At 45.0% G+C, this 16949-nt stretch overlaps 4 protein-coding genes across 11 annotated transcripts; 2 read left to right on the forward strand and 2 right to left on the reverse strand.

Annotated features, from left to right (window-relative positions):
- The first annotated feature begins 197 nt into the window (after nucleotides 1–197).
- On the forward strand, nucleotides 198–1462 carry LOC108161966 (mannose-P-dolichol utilization defect 1 protein homolog). Its single transcript, XM_017296425.2, has 2 exons — nucleotides 198–627; nucleotides 688–1462. The coding sequence occupies exons 1-2, from the start codon at nucleotides 540–542 to the stop codon at nucleotides 1356–1358; spliced, it is 759 nt and encodes a 252-aa protein (XP_017151914.1). The 5' UTR covers nucleotides 198–539; the 3' UTR covers nucleotides 1359–1462.
- LOC108161967 (inosine triphosphate pyrophosphatase) lies at nucleotides 1387–2261 on the reverse strand. Its single transcript, XM_017296426.2, has 3 exons — nucleotides 2036–2261; nucleotides 1670–1979; nucleotides 1387–1603 (listed from the first exon to the last, which is right to left on the reverse strand). Exons 1-3 carry the CDS (start codon nucleotides 2157–2159, stop codon nucleotides 1471–1473), a joined length of 567 nt encoding a protein of 188 aa, XP_017151915.1. The 5' UTR covers nucleotides 2160–2261; the 3' UTR covers nucleotides 1387–1470.
- Nucleotides 2262–2364: 103 nt separating this feature from the next.
- On the reverse strand, nucleotides 2365–4131 carry LOC108163780 (UBX domain-containing protein 7). Its single transcript, XM_017299259.2, has one exon. It carries the CDS (start codon nucleotides 4034–4036, stop codon nucleotides 2546–2548), a length of 1491 nt encoding a protein of 496 aa, XP_017154748.2. The 5' UTR covers nucleotides 4037–4131; the 3' UTR covers nucleotides 2365–2545.
- A 312-nt stretch (nucleotides 4132–4443) lies between these two features.
- Nucleotides 4444–15906, forward strand: LOC108161899 (UHRF1-binding protein 1). 8 transcript variants are annotated; one of them, XM_033393199.1, is made up of 19 exons: nucleotides 4444–4898; nucleotides 6678–6879; nucleotides 6947–7558; nucleotides 7623–8334; nucleotides 8600–8629; nucleotides 8761–8853; nucleotides 8923–10010; nucleotides 10083–10242; nucleotides 10869–11013; nucleotides 11073–11618; nucleotides 11701–11815; nucleotides 12369–12389; nucleotides 13300–13442; nucleotides 13505–13628; nucleotides 13688–13835; nucleotides 13897–14071; nucleotides 14133–14250; nucleotides 14419–14470; nucleotides 14621–15906. In XM_033393199.1, the coding sequence occupies exons 1-19, from the start codon at nucleotides 4855–4857 to the stop codon at nucleotides 14656–14658; spliced, it is 4566 nt and encodes a 1521-aa protein (XP_033249090.1). In that variant the 5' UTR covers nucleotides 4444–4854; the 3' UTR covers nucleotides 14659–15906. The 8 variants fall into 8 exon arrangements, with proteins under 8 accessions (XP_033249090.1, XP_033249094.1, XP_033249091.1 ...); XM_033393203.1 differs by having other exon boundaries at nucleotides 10083–10164; XM_033393200.1 differs by lacking the exon at nucleotides 12369–12389.
- Nucleotides 15907–16949: the final 1043 nt, after the last annotated feature.

Here is a 16949-nt window from a genome sequence, read left to right on the forward strand (position 1 = left end):
CATTTAGCCTTAATTACGTTTAAAAGAATTCGGTGAATTCTTGAAATTTCATTATATTTGTTTAGTAGTTTAATTCACTAAACTAAGCTTACGGTCAGAGTTTTTAGTAAACTGTTTGACCACTGAGTCAATTTTAAAGTTAAGTGTTAGTGTATTTTATAAAATTCCAATTTTAGTATATTTCCTTACCACGGTGCAAGAGGGTTGCTTAGTCACTAGAACCACGTAGCGATTTCGCCGCATCCACTGATACCACATTAATTCTGCGGAAAGGTTGCTCCCACCGCACAGTGGAAGTAATATCTTATCAGCGCCGATTCCGTTCGATTCGCAACCGGGTGCACATTTACTTCTTTCATAGCTCTTGGCATATGCGGGTGTCTTTTATCGTTACGTGTGCGTGTGCTGCTGGCTTTCCATTTCATTTTTCGACTGCAAACAATCGGCGACTAGCGGCTTGATAAGACGCCACCAAACACTCACCGCACCAAAGTACATCGTTTCGTCCGTGATAAAAGACAAATTAAAAAAATATAAAAATGACGGATCTTATCAGGAAAGGAGCTCTGTTCCTAATGAGCCAGAAGTGTTACGATAACTACTTCCTGGAGCACGACTTCTTGGACAGTGAGTGGACAGGGCTGTTACCATAACTGGAGTATCTCTTGAATTAAACTATTTTTGCAGTTCCCTGCTTCAAGGCTCTGCTGAGCAAGGGACTTGGGCTGGCTATCATTGCCGGGTCGGTGCTCGTGAAGGTCCCTCAGGTTTTAAAAATCCTTAATAACAAGTCCGGCGAAGGCATCAACATATTGGGCGTCATGCTAGATCTGCTGGCTATCACGTTTCACATGTCCTACAGCTTTATGAATGGTTATCCCTTCAGTGCCTGGGGCGATAGTACCTTCCTGGCGTTTCAAACAGTGGCGATTGCGGTCTTGGTCTTGTATTTCAGCGGGCGCAAGGTTCAGTCAGTGATATTCCTCCTGGCATATGCAGTATTTCTTTACGTGCTCAATTCTGGCTTAACACCAATGAAGGCATTGATCACCATCCAGAGCTGCAACATTCCCATTCTGCTGGTGGGCAAGCTGTCGCAGGCGTTCACCAACTTTAAGGCTGGATCTACCGGCCAATTGTCAGCCGCCACATGCTTCATGATGTTTGCCGGATCAGTGGCTCGAATCTTTACCTCCATTCAGGAGACTGGCGATCAAATGATGATTATTACCTTCTGCTTCTCCACATTTGCCAATGGAGTTATTGTGGCACAGCTGCTTTACTACTGGAACAAACCTTCTGGCGCACAGGACGCCAAGGTGAAGGCAAAGAAGCCAAAGAGCAAGAAGGTCGATTAGAGATTAGAATTAAAGTATCTCGAAGCTCTTGAGTTGGAACATTTTCTCGACATTGTAGAACAAATATTCAAATATTAAATAAATTCATTCTTATTTTATAGAAAGCGAGGTCTTAACTGTCTTCGGCCTCGAAGTGCTTCTGCAGCAATGCCAAAGCCCGATAACGGTGCGAAATGGTGTTTTTCTCCGACTTGGGCAATTCAGCATATGTTTTCTCATAGCCCTTTGGCTGGAACACGGGGTCCCTGTATCAAAAGACATTAAGAGTTTACCATTATTCATATTCATATTAACTCGTGCAAGTGACTCACCATCCAAAGTCCCTGGGTCCACGCGGCTCCACGATCACACCCTCTGTAACGCCCTTAAACAACTGCGGCTCTGCATCGGCGCCTTCGCAATAGCCAAAGGTGCACACTGCTTGCGCGGACTTATCTTCCCATCCAGCAAGTAGCCTGTACAGCCCCTCTGGCTTCAGCTTCTCCAAGAACCACTTAATGTATGGCCCTGGCAAGCCCTCTAGAGCGTTGAAACACAGGCTGGTGTCCTCCACCAGCACAGGACCATTGACTTGACGCGCTGCCTCCTTGCATTTCTTAATAGCTATCTCATCAATGTCGCCTGTAAGTGATACTCTTTAGAGCGCGAAATGATGGAAAAAAATATGGAATGCGAACCTTGCAACTCCGGCAAATCTACTTTCTTGGACACAATGGTGCGGGGGAAATTAGGGCCCAAGATTGCCACTAGTTCCTCCAACTTTTTGGCGTTGCCCGTAACAAAGGTAATTGGCTTCGACATGACGCGCCTATTGTTGGAGTCAATTGAAACAATTTAGAATTTTGAGAGATGAAGAATAGAATCCAGAGCGAGTGCGGGCCACCAGTGTGTGGCGTGCTGTGCAGACACAGCTGATTTCGGTTTGGCGCCAAAGCAAAGGCAGGGTGGTTATGCATTCAAAGTTTCTTCAGATTTAGACTCTTTCAACATTAAAAACAAATTTAGGTAGCTTTCCTAGTAGATTTTATTCAATGTATTATTTCCTTAAACTTAATACAGCATTTTAGTTCGTGTGGAGCTTTGGGATAGGAGGGTACGGGGCCAGAGACCAAATTGTAAATAATTATATGAAGAATGCGTTGCGCTGTTTAATTTGGACAGACCTAGACCAAGTGTGTGCCACCAGCTTAGTCGTCTAGAGTGAGATGCACATTAGCCGAGGGATGTAGTCCGAGCTCCTTCAGCGAGCTCTGGTTGTGTTCGGCCTCGAGCGACTTGCGCGGAAAGGCGCAGATGAGCTTGTAGCCCTCTTGAGGGATGTGCTTGTGCGTTTGGCGAATGTACAGACGCAGGGTCTGCAGCTTGGTGTCCGAGGGCCAGCGTAGTTGGACGACTTCATCGGCGCCCAAGGCATTCAGCAGGCGAAGCTTTAATGTGGTCATCTCGTCATTGGCTTTGCCCAGCTCAGTTTCGTAGGAGGTGGCGGTGGCAGCAGCTGCAACTGCAGTCACTTTGAGCTCGTCATCGTCGAATTCCTCAAGGCTCTCGGCATCGCTCGTCTGACCATCTACCTTGATGGCGTCTCCATTTTCATTCATCGAATTCTTGATGGCTAGCTCGAGCTGCTCTTCCTCGGTGAGCTCCAGCAGCTTGGCTCGCTTCTTTGGCGTTCCGCGGGAACTGGCCGACGAGCACGAGGCCTCGGCATCCACGTCCACGTCCACGATCTCATCGTCTTCGAGGTGCTTGGCGGCTCGTTTAGAAGTGCTAGGAGCATCTTCGTGGGTAAAGTCACGGTGCTCTCGCAGAAATTGCCTCAAATCTGGCAGAACATTTTCCTGAGTGGGTTCCGGGCTTCGCCAAACCTCCTCGCCGGTGCGGGGATCAATTATGCAAAGATACGGTAGCTTTGCGCAGTGATAAAAGGCCACAAAGCGGCGTCCCTCGGAGGTGTCGTTGTCCACCTGCCAGAACGTAAATTGACGCCTTACCAACTTCTTTAGATCTTTGTTTGACCAGACATCGCGGTTCATGGTCTGCGACTGAAAATTGTCGCCTTGTACGTTAACCAGCAGCCATCGTTGTCTCTTGGTGGAGAACTCCCGTGCCGCCGTCAAAGTTCCAGAATAGAGTATGTCTGTGGGGGGGCGGAATAGATCACCAAGGCGGGATGTGGCGGTGGCTGTGGCCGCACCGACGCGTGAATTTAGCGCGATGGCCTGACCGGCGACAACCATTTGGGCGGAGCGTTCACGACGCCTTCGATGGGCGCCAGGGTCCGAGTAGGCACCCGTGGCCTGCAGTTGCTCCTCCATCAGAGCTGCCTCTCGGGCGAAGTCGCGGAGAGGACAGACCTTCTGTCGCTGCGTGACACGCGACAGCCGGTTGCTGCTGCTCCCACCGGACGCAAAGAAGTTGTCATCTTCTGGCAGTATTAGCTGTTCCCTAATTGGAGCTATGGGAGCACGAACCTCGTCCTCATCGTCCAGCACCGGCAATGAAGGACCCGCACTCGTCGATGATGTTGAGGCTGCACCCTGCTCGAAGAACAGGGCCACCGCAGCAGCCACATCGTTTTCACAGGCTCCCAAATAGTGTTTGGCTTCATCCGCATTGCACGCCGTGATTTCCACTACCTGCTTCACCAGCTCGTCTGGTGAATTCGCGCTGCGGGACATTTTGTGTTCTTCGCAATTTAATTTTTTAAGTTGTTTGTTTCATCCAGTGTGACGTTAAATTATATCGTCCGACCCTCAGAAACATTCCAAAATATACGGTCTCATTTTAAAAATACCGTAAATATACTGACGAATTCAAGTTCCATCATACATATTCCTCGTTTTTGATACAGCCATTTATTCCGTCGAATATTACTAGATAGATAGAACCCAGCTAACATAATTGTATCCCGAATGCGCGCAGCGCTGCCTAAATCAAGATCTTTGATGGAAAAAATTCCTAAAAAATTTCGGTGTTTTCCCGCATAATCGCAATAATAAAGCCTAGTGTCGTACCAGCGTAAGGGCTTCAAAAACAAATTTTCCCCTCAAACGATATATCGCACAATGGGAATGCGCATTTCAGCACTTTGTGGAGTGTGACTGTGCAACCCTGCTTGGAAATTGCACTGTCCCATTTTCCAATTTTTCAAACATGACTAATTTTTGCATAGTCTGACCAACTGACATCTCTCGAAGTGCACGTGAATATGTGAGGCCCACAGCTGGGACAAGTTAAGCACACTCGCGAGTTTTCCAATTGGTCTCCGTGCCGGTGCACCAAAGATTCTGAGATACAGTCGACAGTGGAGAAAAAAAATTGATAGTGAATCGCATTTGCTTCCGCAGAGTGGCTCCAAGCTCCCAACTAACGAAGTTATGGTGCGCAGACGTTGAATTTTCTGTGCGAGCGATTCTAAGGTGGAAGCGTCTCGGCTCATTTGTTTATTTAGTTACACCGCCGTCTTCCATTTGCATCCACTGCTGACGTTGCTAAAATGGTCTCGCTGATAAAGAACCAATTGCTCAAGCATTTGTCCATGTAAGTGTTGGCTCTGCCCCAGCCGAGTTTGGTTTGCAATAAAGCGAATTATAAAACTATGTTTATTTGCTGCAGTTGCTGGAGCACAGTAATCTGAATATCTCGGGGTCAGCGGGCGGACGCCAGAGCTACTGGAAACTAAATTGATTTTTCCCAGTGTTCTGGCGTTGCTGATTCTGTACATACATATATATATTTTTTTGCAGCCTCCCACCCCTTCTCATTTTCGTCACCTGTCGGCCAACTTTTTTACCGCTTTTATGTGTTCTTTATCGTTTATGGCTAAGTTACCACCGCCTCCCGCAATAATTTCTTGCTTCAGCCAGCACACGTAGTGCCACCCACCCATGCCCACACGCCCCAGAGTAGAGGTAGAGCGCCGCCAGCTCCTGGTGTAACAAGTGGATTGTCAATTTCCCCGACGCACTTTTAGTTTCGTTCTCTGTCTCCTGTTTTTTTTTCACCGTCTTGAAATTGAGTCGCCGTCCTCCTCCGCCGCCGGCACTCTCATGCGAAATTCAATTTTCAAGCTGTTTCCCGCAATATGGCTTACTTGATGGGTTATCCGATAACCAGGTCGAGGGCACTTGTGATTATGCCATCAAACTTTTGCCTTAAAAGAACTTGTATTCTAATAATAATAATTATTCAATTTTCTTTGTCATTTTCAATATTCTTTCAATACATAAAGATATTTATGTATTTTGAGTACGCGGGTGTCATGCAGCGGTGGCCACGCTTTTTGAATTTTGAATTCAATGCTCGTGTGGACATGTATTTTGTTTTTTTTTTTATTCTCAGACCCAGCATCGGTCGAAGTCTCAAGTCGAACATCAATGTAATGATGTAATGAAAACGACATGTATTTTGTTGTTGGAGTCTCCGACATTATCTTCTTTCCATCTGGCTGGTGTCGATGGTAGCAGTTGGGAAGGACTTTCATGTGAGCACGCTGGTGGTACTACGTGTGTAGCAACATTACAATGAGAAAAAGGAAATCTTTCACAATCTAATATATGTACATATGTTTATTGTAAAACAGGTCATACATATTATTATGTTCATATATACATATGTACATACGTGCATTGTCTTGCCATCTCTTTTAATAATAGCTTTTTTGTCATATAACTAAGTACATATTTATGGATGCTATATGTACAAATATGTATATACACACAAAGACACACACACAACCTTAGAGTTTGGGGTTGGCATTGTCTTGGTCTAATGCTCGAATCCTTTGTTTGCCATCTTTCCATCTTATTTTCCACGCAATTAAGCTGCAAACAAGCCAAGTTTATAACCCAACAAGGCCAAAAGTGTAAATGCAGAGCAAACTTGTTGTCCTCTCTCCACCCTCATCCTATGCCACGATTCTCACGTAATCCCCCCAACCCGTCACGTAAAAGGTCGCAAAGAAAAGTTACTCAAAGTTGTTAAGTAACAAGTTGCCTTTTAATAGAATCAACTTTTCATTGAGTGCCTCCGCAACCCGCTCGCCTGCGGATGCGCTCTTGCCAGCTACAGGAACCCTTCGCAAGTTTAACCCAATCAATGTTTCGATTTCGACTTCAATTATGCTCAGCCATATGCGGGAAGTGGGTCAATTGGTGGCAACTGACTGAGTGGCCCCATATGGTGCCGAGAGTTCCCCACGAACCACGACCCCTGCAAATGCGATGAGACATGTTCGACAAGGCAGAAATAATTCCTGAGACAAGGCAGACGACTCGACTCACATTGGTTCTCTTTCCCTTATCTCTGGCCCACACACAGCTACACAAAGAACCTCTCATCGGACAAAATCAACCTGAGCACATTCCGCGGCGAGGGGGAGCTCTCGAACCTGGAGCTGGACGAGCGGGTGCTCACCGAGCTGCTGGAGTTACCCAGCTGGCTGCGCCTGACATCGGCTTGGTGCAACCATGTTTCCTTCCGCATTAGCTGGACAAAGCTGAAGAGCGTGCCCATCACACTGGTGAGTGCTTGCAGGCCGACCTTTCCCTTCCCAACTCTGACTTATGTTACATTTTCGCAACAAACAGACGCTGGATGAGGTGCGCATCACCATCGAAACCTGCAATCCCATGACACGCGATGCAGGAGGCGGAGGATCGGGATCTCCTGCTGCCGCTGCCGCTGCCCTGCCACAAGTGCCTCAGGGGAAGTACAGTTTCATCCATAAGGTAGTCGACGGCATCACCATCGTGGTCAACACTGTGAATGTGAACTTTGTGAGCGCCGCCTTCACCGCCTCGGTGCAAATGTCGCGCATTCGAGTCGAGTCAAAGACTCCCAAGTGGGCCAATGCTGACCTCCGCATGACACGCCTCAAGGACGCCCAGAAGGGTATCATACTAATCTTCAAGGAGCTCTCCTGGCAGACCGTCCGCATCGAGGCCAGCTCTACTCAGGACAAATCGCTGACTCCTCTGCGTCTGCTCACGAATCATGCCCGCTGCCGAATAACCATTCGCAAGCGTTTGGCGGACTGTTCGCTGCTCGCTTCCCGCCTGGTCCTCATCCTGGACGATCTTCTCTGGGTGCTAACCGACTCGCAGCTGAAGGCGGCTCTGCATTTTGTGGACTCCCTGTCGGGCCTCATCAAGGCGGCCACCCATGCCACGCAAAAGACAAAGGCGGCTCGCAAAATGCAGGTAGTGGCTCACACTGCCGCGTTGATTCCTTGATTTTATCAAATTTTTTGTTTGATTGTTTCAGACTCTGCCCGAGTACAAGGCCCAGGTGGAGCAGCAGCAGAACCGTCTGTCCGAATCGGCTCACACGACAACAGCACAGCGCATGTTCAATGCGTTCGATGTGCGCGAAACCTCGTACCACTTCTTCAGCCAGCGCATCGATCTGCATCTGTGCGACGACGAGGGGGACGGGCGTTCTAGCTACCCCGAGCTGGACAAGGGTGGCGCCCTGCAGGTCTCGGTAACGGCCTTTCAGGTCGACTACTATCCGTACCATCTGGCCAAATCGGATCGATCGCACTGGGCCAAGTACAAGGAGGCCTCGGTGGCACCGGCGCTGTGGTTGAAGGAATCCCTGAATGCCTTCCGCGAGGCAGTGCTCAATTTGAGCCAGCCCAATCGGCCGGCCACGCATGCCCCGCTCGAGCGGAGCACCCCGGCCTCACCCATTATGCTGAACGCAAGCATGCTAAGCTCCCAGCACGGGGGTAGCGTCTCCAATGGCAGCAGCACCCCCACTGCGGCAGCTGCATCTGCTGCTGCTGGCTCTGGCGGATCCGGCTCCGGCTCTGCCTCGGCCAGCAGCCAAATGTCGCAGGCAGCTCAGCAGCGCCACACCCTGGAGAACCTGGCCAAGTTGATGAGTTCGTGCGTTATCCTGAGGATTGAGGACTTTACCCTGTATCGCGTTACTACTTCGGGCAAGAAGTCCATGCCAAAGGAATTCGTCTCAGGTATGACGCTGGACAGTCGAGACACAGCAATCCAAAATTAACATGCCACGCCCACTGACACACACACACGTACACACCCACCACTACTTAAGCATTTCTGACTAATGTAAATTTTGGCATATCTCTTTTTCTCTCTTTGCTTTTGTCTGATTAATAATGCATTGCCTCATTACCATTGCCACTGCCATTGACATGATCATGATTTACGTAAAATGCTTGTCTTGTTCTTGTTCCTTGTTGTTGTTATTATCGGTTACCGTTGTAGCACAACATAAAAGGAAGAGCAAATCCTCAGGTGAATATCACAGAGCGCAATCGATTGGGATTGCCTGCCACAGAGCTACCATTCTGGATTCCAACTAATCGGCGAAAAGTCCCCCCCGTTCAGATCTGACAGATTTCCCACCCTTTACTCCATATTTGCAGGCGACAAGGATAGGTATTCGTTTCCCGCCGAGATGCCCATTATCCATGCCGAGTATACGTACTTCTACTACCCCGGAGACTTTGTCTTTCCACGTGAGTACTGAAAGGCATTCCATTCCCATTCATCTTCCACTGACTCCTCCTGTCTCCGTTCTCCTGCAGTGCCACCTTCGAAGATATTTATGCATGTGAATCCTATTCAGGTGCACTTCGATCTCGGCTCCATTCTCTGGCTCAACTCCTTTGGCCTGAACCTGCACGAGAGTCTGCTGCGCACGAGTGTTGGCTCACAGAATACACCGCAGCAGCAGCAGTCGCAACAGCAGCAACGAAGTGCACTCGGCTCGATTGCCTCCAATGGCTCCTATGGCACACAGATGGCCGCATTGAATGTGGACCAGGAGCCCAATCTGATGTACATGGATGTCAAGGTGGAGGCGATTATGCCGCGTGTCGTCATGGAGGCGGCCCTGGATGCGCCCAACCAAAAGGACCGGCCAAAGACGATGCAGATCCAAGTGTCGCGTTTTGCCTTAACCAACATCCGCGAAATGGGAAGCTCTCGGGCGGACTTGGCCCAAGCGCTGCACTCTCTGCAGGAGGGTTCGCTAGTCTTCGGATCGGGTTTCCCGTCGGTCGAGGGTGACATGTGCATTGTCACGGATCGCATACTGTCCCATGTGGCGGCCTCGGATGTCAGCATGATGTCGCCCATGTCGCCGGCGGGTGCCGGTGGCCAGCAGCTGCCGCGCTCCGCCTCCAATCAGTACCTGTCCCGCTATGTTATGTGGCTGGAGCCCAGGGACGTGTGGTGCATTAAGCTGGATCCCGTGTGGGTGGATTTCCTGGGCGCTCGCTCGCTGGGCCCCAACAAATCTATTCCCTTTGTGGATGCTGTGCCCGTCACGCTCTGGTTGCATGCGGGTTCCGCCCAGGCACAACTGGATTTGGGAAAGAGCACCACAGCCAGCATGGAGAGTATGGGACTGACCCCACTGGCACCACTGCCCCCGCTTCAGCCCTGCAATCCCTTCCTGAGCGACGAGGATGTGCGTGTCGGTGCCAGCCCTCCTGCTGCAGCTGCTCCTGCTCTCGATCTCACTGCGGATGTGCATGCCATAGCGCACATCTCGAATCTGGTCAGCCTGCAAATCGATCATTACCAGCTGCTCTTCTTGCTGCGACTCGCCGAGGAGCTCAATGAGATGTCTACCTTCCTCAATCTGGATGCCGATCGCATCCTGCAAAAAGTATGTCCGTGGTGCCTTACTCCAGTTGAACCGTTTCTAATGAATCTTTTATTCTTTTGGGTCCTCCCTCAGCAAAATGAACAAAAGTCGATTATTTTTGGCTGCGTTGTGCCGCAGATCGAGGTGACGCTCGTGATGCCATCGCCAACACCTGGTAAGGAATCAAGTGGTGGTGATGCTGAAAGTGTCGTACCCGATTCAGCTAGTTTGGGTGACGATTTACACATGAATAGTAAGAATTTATATCTCTTTTGTTGTCTCTCCCTTCACTCTCTTTAGTTTTATGATTAAGTGGCTCTCACAAAACCCCCACTAACCAATCAGAGCGATACACATCGCCCTGAAGTTAGCATTTGTTAACACAATCCACACGAAACTGGTCTACTCTATGTCTAGCTCACTAGTAGTTGTCACCGAATTCGTGTAACCCCCTGCCCTTCCAACTAACAAGCTCAAATTCCTAGCTAGGAGCGGTTCGGTTCCCCTCACACTTTCCACTTTTCGATTTGTGCTGTAATTTTGCTTAAAACTACTCATTTTATTTGTGTAGGCAGTGGGCACTTAGGACTTCTAGACACTTATACTAGGAGCTGTTTAGTTGAAGCACAATGGATACGGATGCGTTTATGTACCTTTGTCCTTCCATGTACATGTAATTATGTGTAAACAAAACATATAGCCAATCCATTTGGCTTCGAGTAAACGCTTCCCATAAATATCTCGCATGTTTCCTTGTACTAAACTAACCCAAACGGCAATTCAAGTGCATCTCTAATAATGTAAAGTGAACGTAAAACTGTAATTCGAAAAAAATTGTTTTAAAACAATTTATCAATAATATGGATAACCTCTTCACAGGCGGAAACATCACCTGGCCTACACCACCGCCGTTGGATCAGCTGAAGAGCAATACATTTGGCAGCGTTGAGTCACCATCGCCTGTCACCAACGATCCGCCGCTTTTTGACAGCAATATTCATACATCTAATCCCAATACTCATGGGTAAGACAATCGTGTTCGTTCCAGCGCTCAAGTATGACTCAAAGTTTATTTCTTTACAGATACAATGTTCAGATACAGAGCACCCCCACGCTGGCCTCTTCCACGCCCAGCCAGGGATCACGTCCCGATACGGGCATCTCAACGCAATCCGCTTCGTCTGCGTCGAAGAGCGGAAAGAGTACCGCAGGCCGCTCTGCTGGTGGTGGTACGGACACTGTGCCTAGTTTGACGAAGGAGATCAACTCGGGCCTGCTCTCCATGAAGAAGGGCTTCTCCAGTTTTATGACTTCCATTGACTCGGCTATCAAGTCGGGCACACCTAACGATGATGCCAGTGATACCTTCTCCATTCAGAGCGACATAAGCTCTGATTCGGAGAACTTTGCCATTGTCATGGGCGACGACAAGACCATGGACTGCATGGACGTCATGTTCCGCCTAAATCCCTTCACCACCGACAACAATATGAAGGCCTCCCCGGTGGAGGTGGCCAGTGAGGTGTACGAGGAACCGAGCAGCTACAAGACCAACATGTCATCGCCTTCGGAACCATCGGAGGGCAGTACCTGGCGACGCCGCGATCTTGTCTCCATGGCTACATTTAGGTTGAATCAAGCATCATCTCTCCCCCTCCCCATTTCCTGTGCTCATATGAAATTTGAACTAATTTGGTGGTCTTTCCCTCAGATTAACCACAGTAGAACTGATACGACAGCAGGAAGGACCCAAGTCTTCGGTGCGTTTGCAGGTGGCTGCGGTTTCCTGCGACGAGTGCGGTGCCATACCTTGGGATGAGCTGCAGGTAGACTTCTTTGACACTCTCAGTGCTTTCGCTGGAGTTTCTCATTTGTTTTTGTTTTGTCAAATTTATTTTTTTGTGTTTCGTTGTAAATACCCAAAGATGAGAAAATTTCTTGTCGATTTTCAGTTCATTTGACGATTTTGCTCAATTAAGTGTTTTGCTAAACTTTCTTAACTTTTTGCATGTTTCGATATCTTTTATCTGAACATCTACAAAATTGAACACCTTCAAAGTTGTAATATTTTCAAATTGTGGGCAGAACGGCCACATATGAATTTTTGAAAAACAGCTTTCTGTAAGATAACATCTCATATAATCATTTTCTTATTATATTTTCTCTCTTCTCTCTTAAAACAAATATTAAATATACTCGAAATCAATCTCAATGTGTGCTAAAAAAACCAAACAAAACTAATTATCGTGCCAACTCTATATAATCAACATCAAACGAATATACACTTGTAAATTGATCTCTGACAACCTCTACATGACATTCAACACGACTTTAAACAATTACAACAACAACCAACACTCCTAAAACACCAAAAAATAGATCGCGCATCAAGCCAACAAGGTATAAACAATACAAAAATTGAAATTTCTTACTTAATTAAATGCCTAAGATTTACATTTTAAGTTTTACCGCTTTGTATATACGAGTATTTACCCAAAGTATTGTATTCATTTTTATATTTTCAATGATTTAACTATTTTATGATTCGGTTGCTGGTTTTTTTTTTTATATTGTAGTTGCAGTTTGATACCGCTCTCTGTTGATAAACGCTCTAGTTGAGTAGTGGAAAGCTTGCTGGGTCGGCTTTACGTTGCTCAAGAATTCTAAGTTTGTAGTACTTGAAGTCAAAGGAGCTCTTTTGTAACGAATTTGGAAATGTTTTTTCATTCGAATGTAATTTGAGCATGCGGAGCAGGAGGAGTAGCTACTCGTATCTCCAACCGTTTGCTAGCCTGAGCTCTTTCCATACAGTTGTTACATACATGGACCCATCCCTTGTAGCCCCATCCGGCTTATCCCCAGTTTCTGGTCGATTTCATAGTTTCTTTATTTGTTATCTGGCCTTATTGATGGTCTATGATTTGCAACTACAGAATTGGTTTGTTTGGATATACATAGTGAATTGAGAGCGTACACAGGTTACAGGAACAAGGATTAAAGCAACAGCAACAATAACTACAGTAGAAAAACATACAATGGCACCAGCCTACAACAGAACTTCGACTAACAAAATTTTACCAGTAAAACTAACTACGAGTAGATAACTAAACCCACTCTCTGCTTAAACAAAAAAACATTTCCCATCAGTGCCATAAAACCCACAAACCACAACCACCAAATACCACTGACATACACCTATTGCATGCGAGTGCCTGTAGCTTTGCATGTCGTTCCTTAGATGTTTAAAATCCTAACCCATTCTCAGATCCTATAGAGTTTATTTAATTTTGTGTGGCAAATTTTACTACAGACCAAATTCGGAGCGCGTTGTAAGGCCTGGAACCTGGCCCCATACAACCCAGAGGCTCCGCCCTGCATACGTCTACGCCTGGATGAGACGCTAAACATGCCGAACCAAATTGAAGGCATCATTGATCGTAAACGTATTCAGAGGTAGGACGCAATGTCAATTTAATCGCCTAATATTTTATGAACTTGGTTACGATTATTTTTAGCTGGATCACTCATCATGCCGAGATTCGTGTGAAAGACATAGACATGGATCTGTCAATGAGCACCGTAATTGGATTGGGCGATCTGGCTGAGGATGAGGTCATCTCCTCGCCCATGCCCGTTACGGTGAGCTTTTCAATCTATATCTTTCAAATGCATTTATTTCTTGACTTTAATTGCTTTAGATAAATCTCGAAAATGTTCGCATTAACTTGCTTGAGGACCGTCCACCTGTCAATATTACCTCACCTGGTCCAGTGCCCATCAATCTGTGCATCGGACGCATGCGTTTGGAGCGTGATCAGAGCGGCCTGCTCAATATTCAGCCCATAGGCAAGACATTTAGTTAAACAAATTGTGATTTGTCCATCTATTATAGTTTTTAAAATTTCAGATACTAATATGAGTGCCGGCCAACATCAGACTCTGGGCAACGCCTTGTTTAGGGCCCCACGTGAACGCGAACGGGAAGTGCTCTCCATGCAGCTGGTGATGCAGCAGATGAAGCTGGACAACGATCAGCTGCGCAGGCAGCTTGGGGACTCCAAAGTGAACACAGAAAGTTATAGGTATGACTGATATTTTGATTATCTTGGGAACTAACTCACGTATCCATTGCGTCATTGACAGACAAAAGACCAAGCAGGAAACGGATGTGCTGCGTTCTTATTTGAAGGCCGCCCAGGATGACATAAGCATACTGCTGGAGGAGAAAAAGGCGTTGTTGGACACCATACGAGCCTTGCAGGTTATTTTATTTTATCTTTACAGTTTCTATACTAGCTTCTCTCACCTTTTCACACTGTCTCTAACTCTCTCTTTGTACACCTCGTTGACTCGTTCATTGTATGTTCCTTGACACCTTCTCTGATTAATATACCTGTTGTTGTTGTTGATGTTGTTGTTGTGCGTGAAGTTGAGACACGTTAAGCTTAAGAACACCACAAATAATAATGCAAGGACTAAAGGTCAGTTACTTCCTAGCACGCTTGTGCTTGTCTTGCACGCTTCTTGAGCTTTTCACACTCGTTTCCGCAAATGGCACGCTTCCTTCTTTCCCAAATGTAAATATTTGATCTTGTCTAACGCATTTTCTCCTTCTATCTTTGTATCTATAGCTTCAACTGACCTCATCGAATATGAGCCGAAAGAATGATGGGAATAGGTAGCATAACTGCATGGACTGCATACAATGCTGCGGTGAAAACAACAATGCCTAACGCTAGCGTATGCCGACAGTCAAAGAAACCACATGACGTCCTCAACATCATCGCCATTCGATTTTGAGTTTTGCAGAAGACTGAGCCGTACTGAACACGGACACTTTTCACGTTGCCGTTCGTCATACTTACTTATAGAACAAACTATACGTATACTTTTACATATATCTATATTTTATCGTTTTGAAGCTGCAGCCAGCTTTTGCTATGTTCCAAAGAATGTTTTTACTATTAATATTTTAGTTTTTGAAACGTTTTTATGTTGATCTATTGTGTAGCCACGTTTTAAGCTGCAACCTTTTAACGAAGCACCATTGTTAATTATTTTAAAAGAGGATAATCAAAGCTAATCGCGAGCCACTCGAACTATGTACAGTCGTGTCATTGATATTGCTCCTAACCGAGATATTGTACATTATAATTCCATAGATATTGGATAGAAAATATTGTTGTGATTTATGATCATATCAAAACAAACTGAACTCTATTAACTGTATGCATTGCTGTTGTAATCGTGTGCTAGCAAGACAATTGGCCAAATATATTATTATATCGAACTTAATAGTATTCCCCCGGATGTGATGTGCATGTGTATAACTATATACACACAACTACGCATGCATAGGCACGTCTATTAGCTCTTCAAATTTATATTCGCGTTCCCATTGCATTCCAATCAAATTGATCATCGTTTTTGCTACAATTGCTAATCATACTAGCCACACAGTGCAGTACTAAACTAATCAAAAGTGTTATAGATATACTCGTATACTACTAATACCCACATTCATATACATATGTAAATCAAAAACAACTTAAATCAAGTGTACCATGTTAAATGAATCAAAAATAACTCAAGTCAGTAACGCAGCGCGTTTACAAATTTTAAATTAAAAGTTTTCATATTTCAAATTGAAGTCATAAACGTTATACAATATGTACATATACATACATACCTGCATATACACTATATACATGGTGTATTGTATGCATATAACGTTTGCTTATCAAATTGTAAATTAAAAATTAACAAGTGTTTGTATTTGTAAAGATTAAAATTAAACTAAAGCGATTATTGATTGTTATACATACATTATACGAAAGTTTTCATCTGTAGCTAGGCGAAAAGAAAGAAGAAATTGAAGTCATATTAAATATTACAAATAAATTCAAATGTAAATGTTTTCCATCTGTGTTGTTAATCGGGTGTTATTAGTCGGAATCGGATAGATCTTTATCAAAAGTGCTCAAGAGAAAGTAAAAACTCTATGGATTCCTAGATTCACAATGAATTTTCTTTCATACAAGTACCTTCGCTTTGCAAATGAAAATATATCACCGAAGGAAATCTTTTTATTGGAATTTGAAATCAACCTTAATAGACTGGAATAAATAAACTTTATAGAGAAATCAAAACTAACAAGTTGTTTTATTTTTTTTTCGAGAATTATATACGCATAAACACCAATTAAAAGAAATGCTGATGAGACCAGAAGCTTGAATGTCCTGCCACATCTGAAAAAATTTAAAGGTTACATATACTTTCATAATCTACGACAAATAAAATATTAAAACCTCAATTTGGTTAATTTTATAAGAGTTTAATTTTATTGAAACTTTACGATCATATCCAACTGCTGTTGCTGTTGCCTCCTTTAAAGAATTAAATACGACTTAGAGCGTGTTTTCTGGTTGTTGTCTCGATTCTCTATTTATAGCAAACTTACGGCACATATTTGTGTTTGGTTTTTGCGATTACATATTTATGTAACGTTGCACTAAACTAAAGAAAAACCCTCGAAAAGTTGTTGCACTTAGAAACTTCAATCTCTTTTCAGACGATGACTCTTCTCTGATTTTCTTTTTCTCACTTACATACATTCTGTATATATGTATCTATATATACTCGTAATTATACATATTTAAAGTGTATTAATTTGCAAAAATATCTATTGTTATACATATATGTAGTCTGGTTTAGAAGAACACCTAACGTACAGTTGAAGGATAAACTGTACCTTCGATACACATGCACTTATCTGGGTATGTCTCTCTTTCTAAACGAGCACGAGTACGAGTATGTGGGGAGGCTTCCATCGACATAAGCAATTCAAACGTAAAGTTTGTTCAACAATCGAGCAACAAAGAGTCACAATTATAATAGTAATGAACATTTAAGCAACAATTGTAATGACTGGCCGCAGCCTTAAATAAATTTGCATTAAAT

This window comes from Drosophila miranda, chromosome 4, assembly GCF_003369915.1.
Source record: "Drosophila miranda strain MSH22 chromosome 4, D.miranda_PacBio2.1, whole genome shotgun sequence".
NCBI classification, from domain to species: domain Eukaryota; kingdom Metazoa; phylum Arthropoda; class Insecta; order Diptera; family Drosophilidae; genus Drosophila; species Drosophila miranda.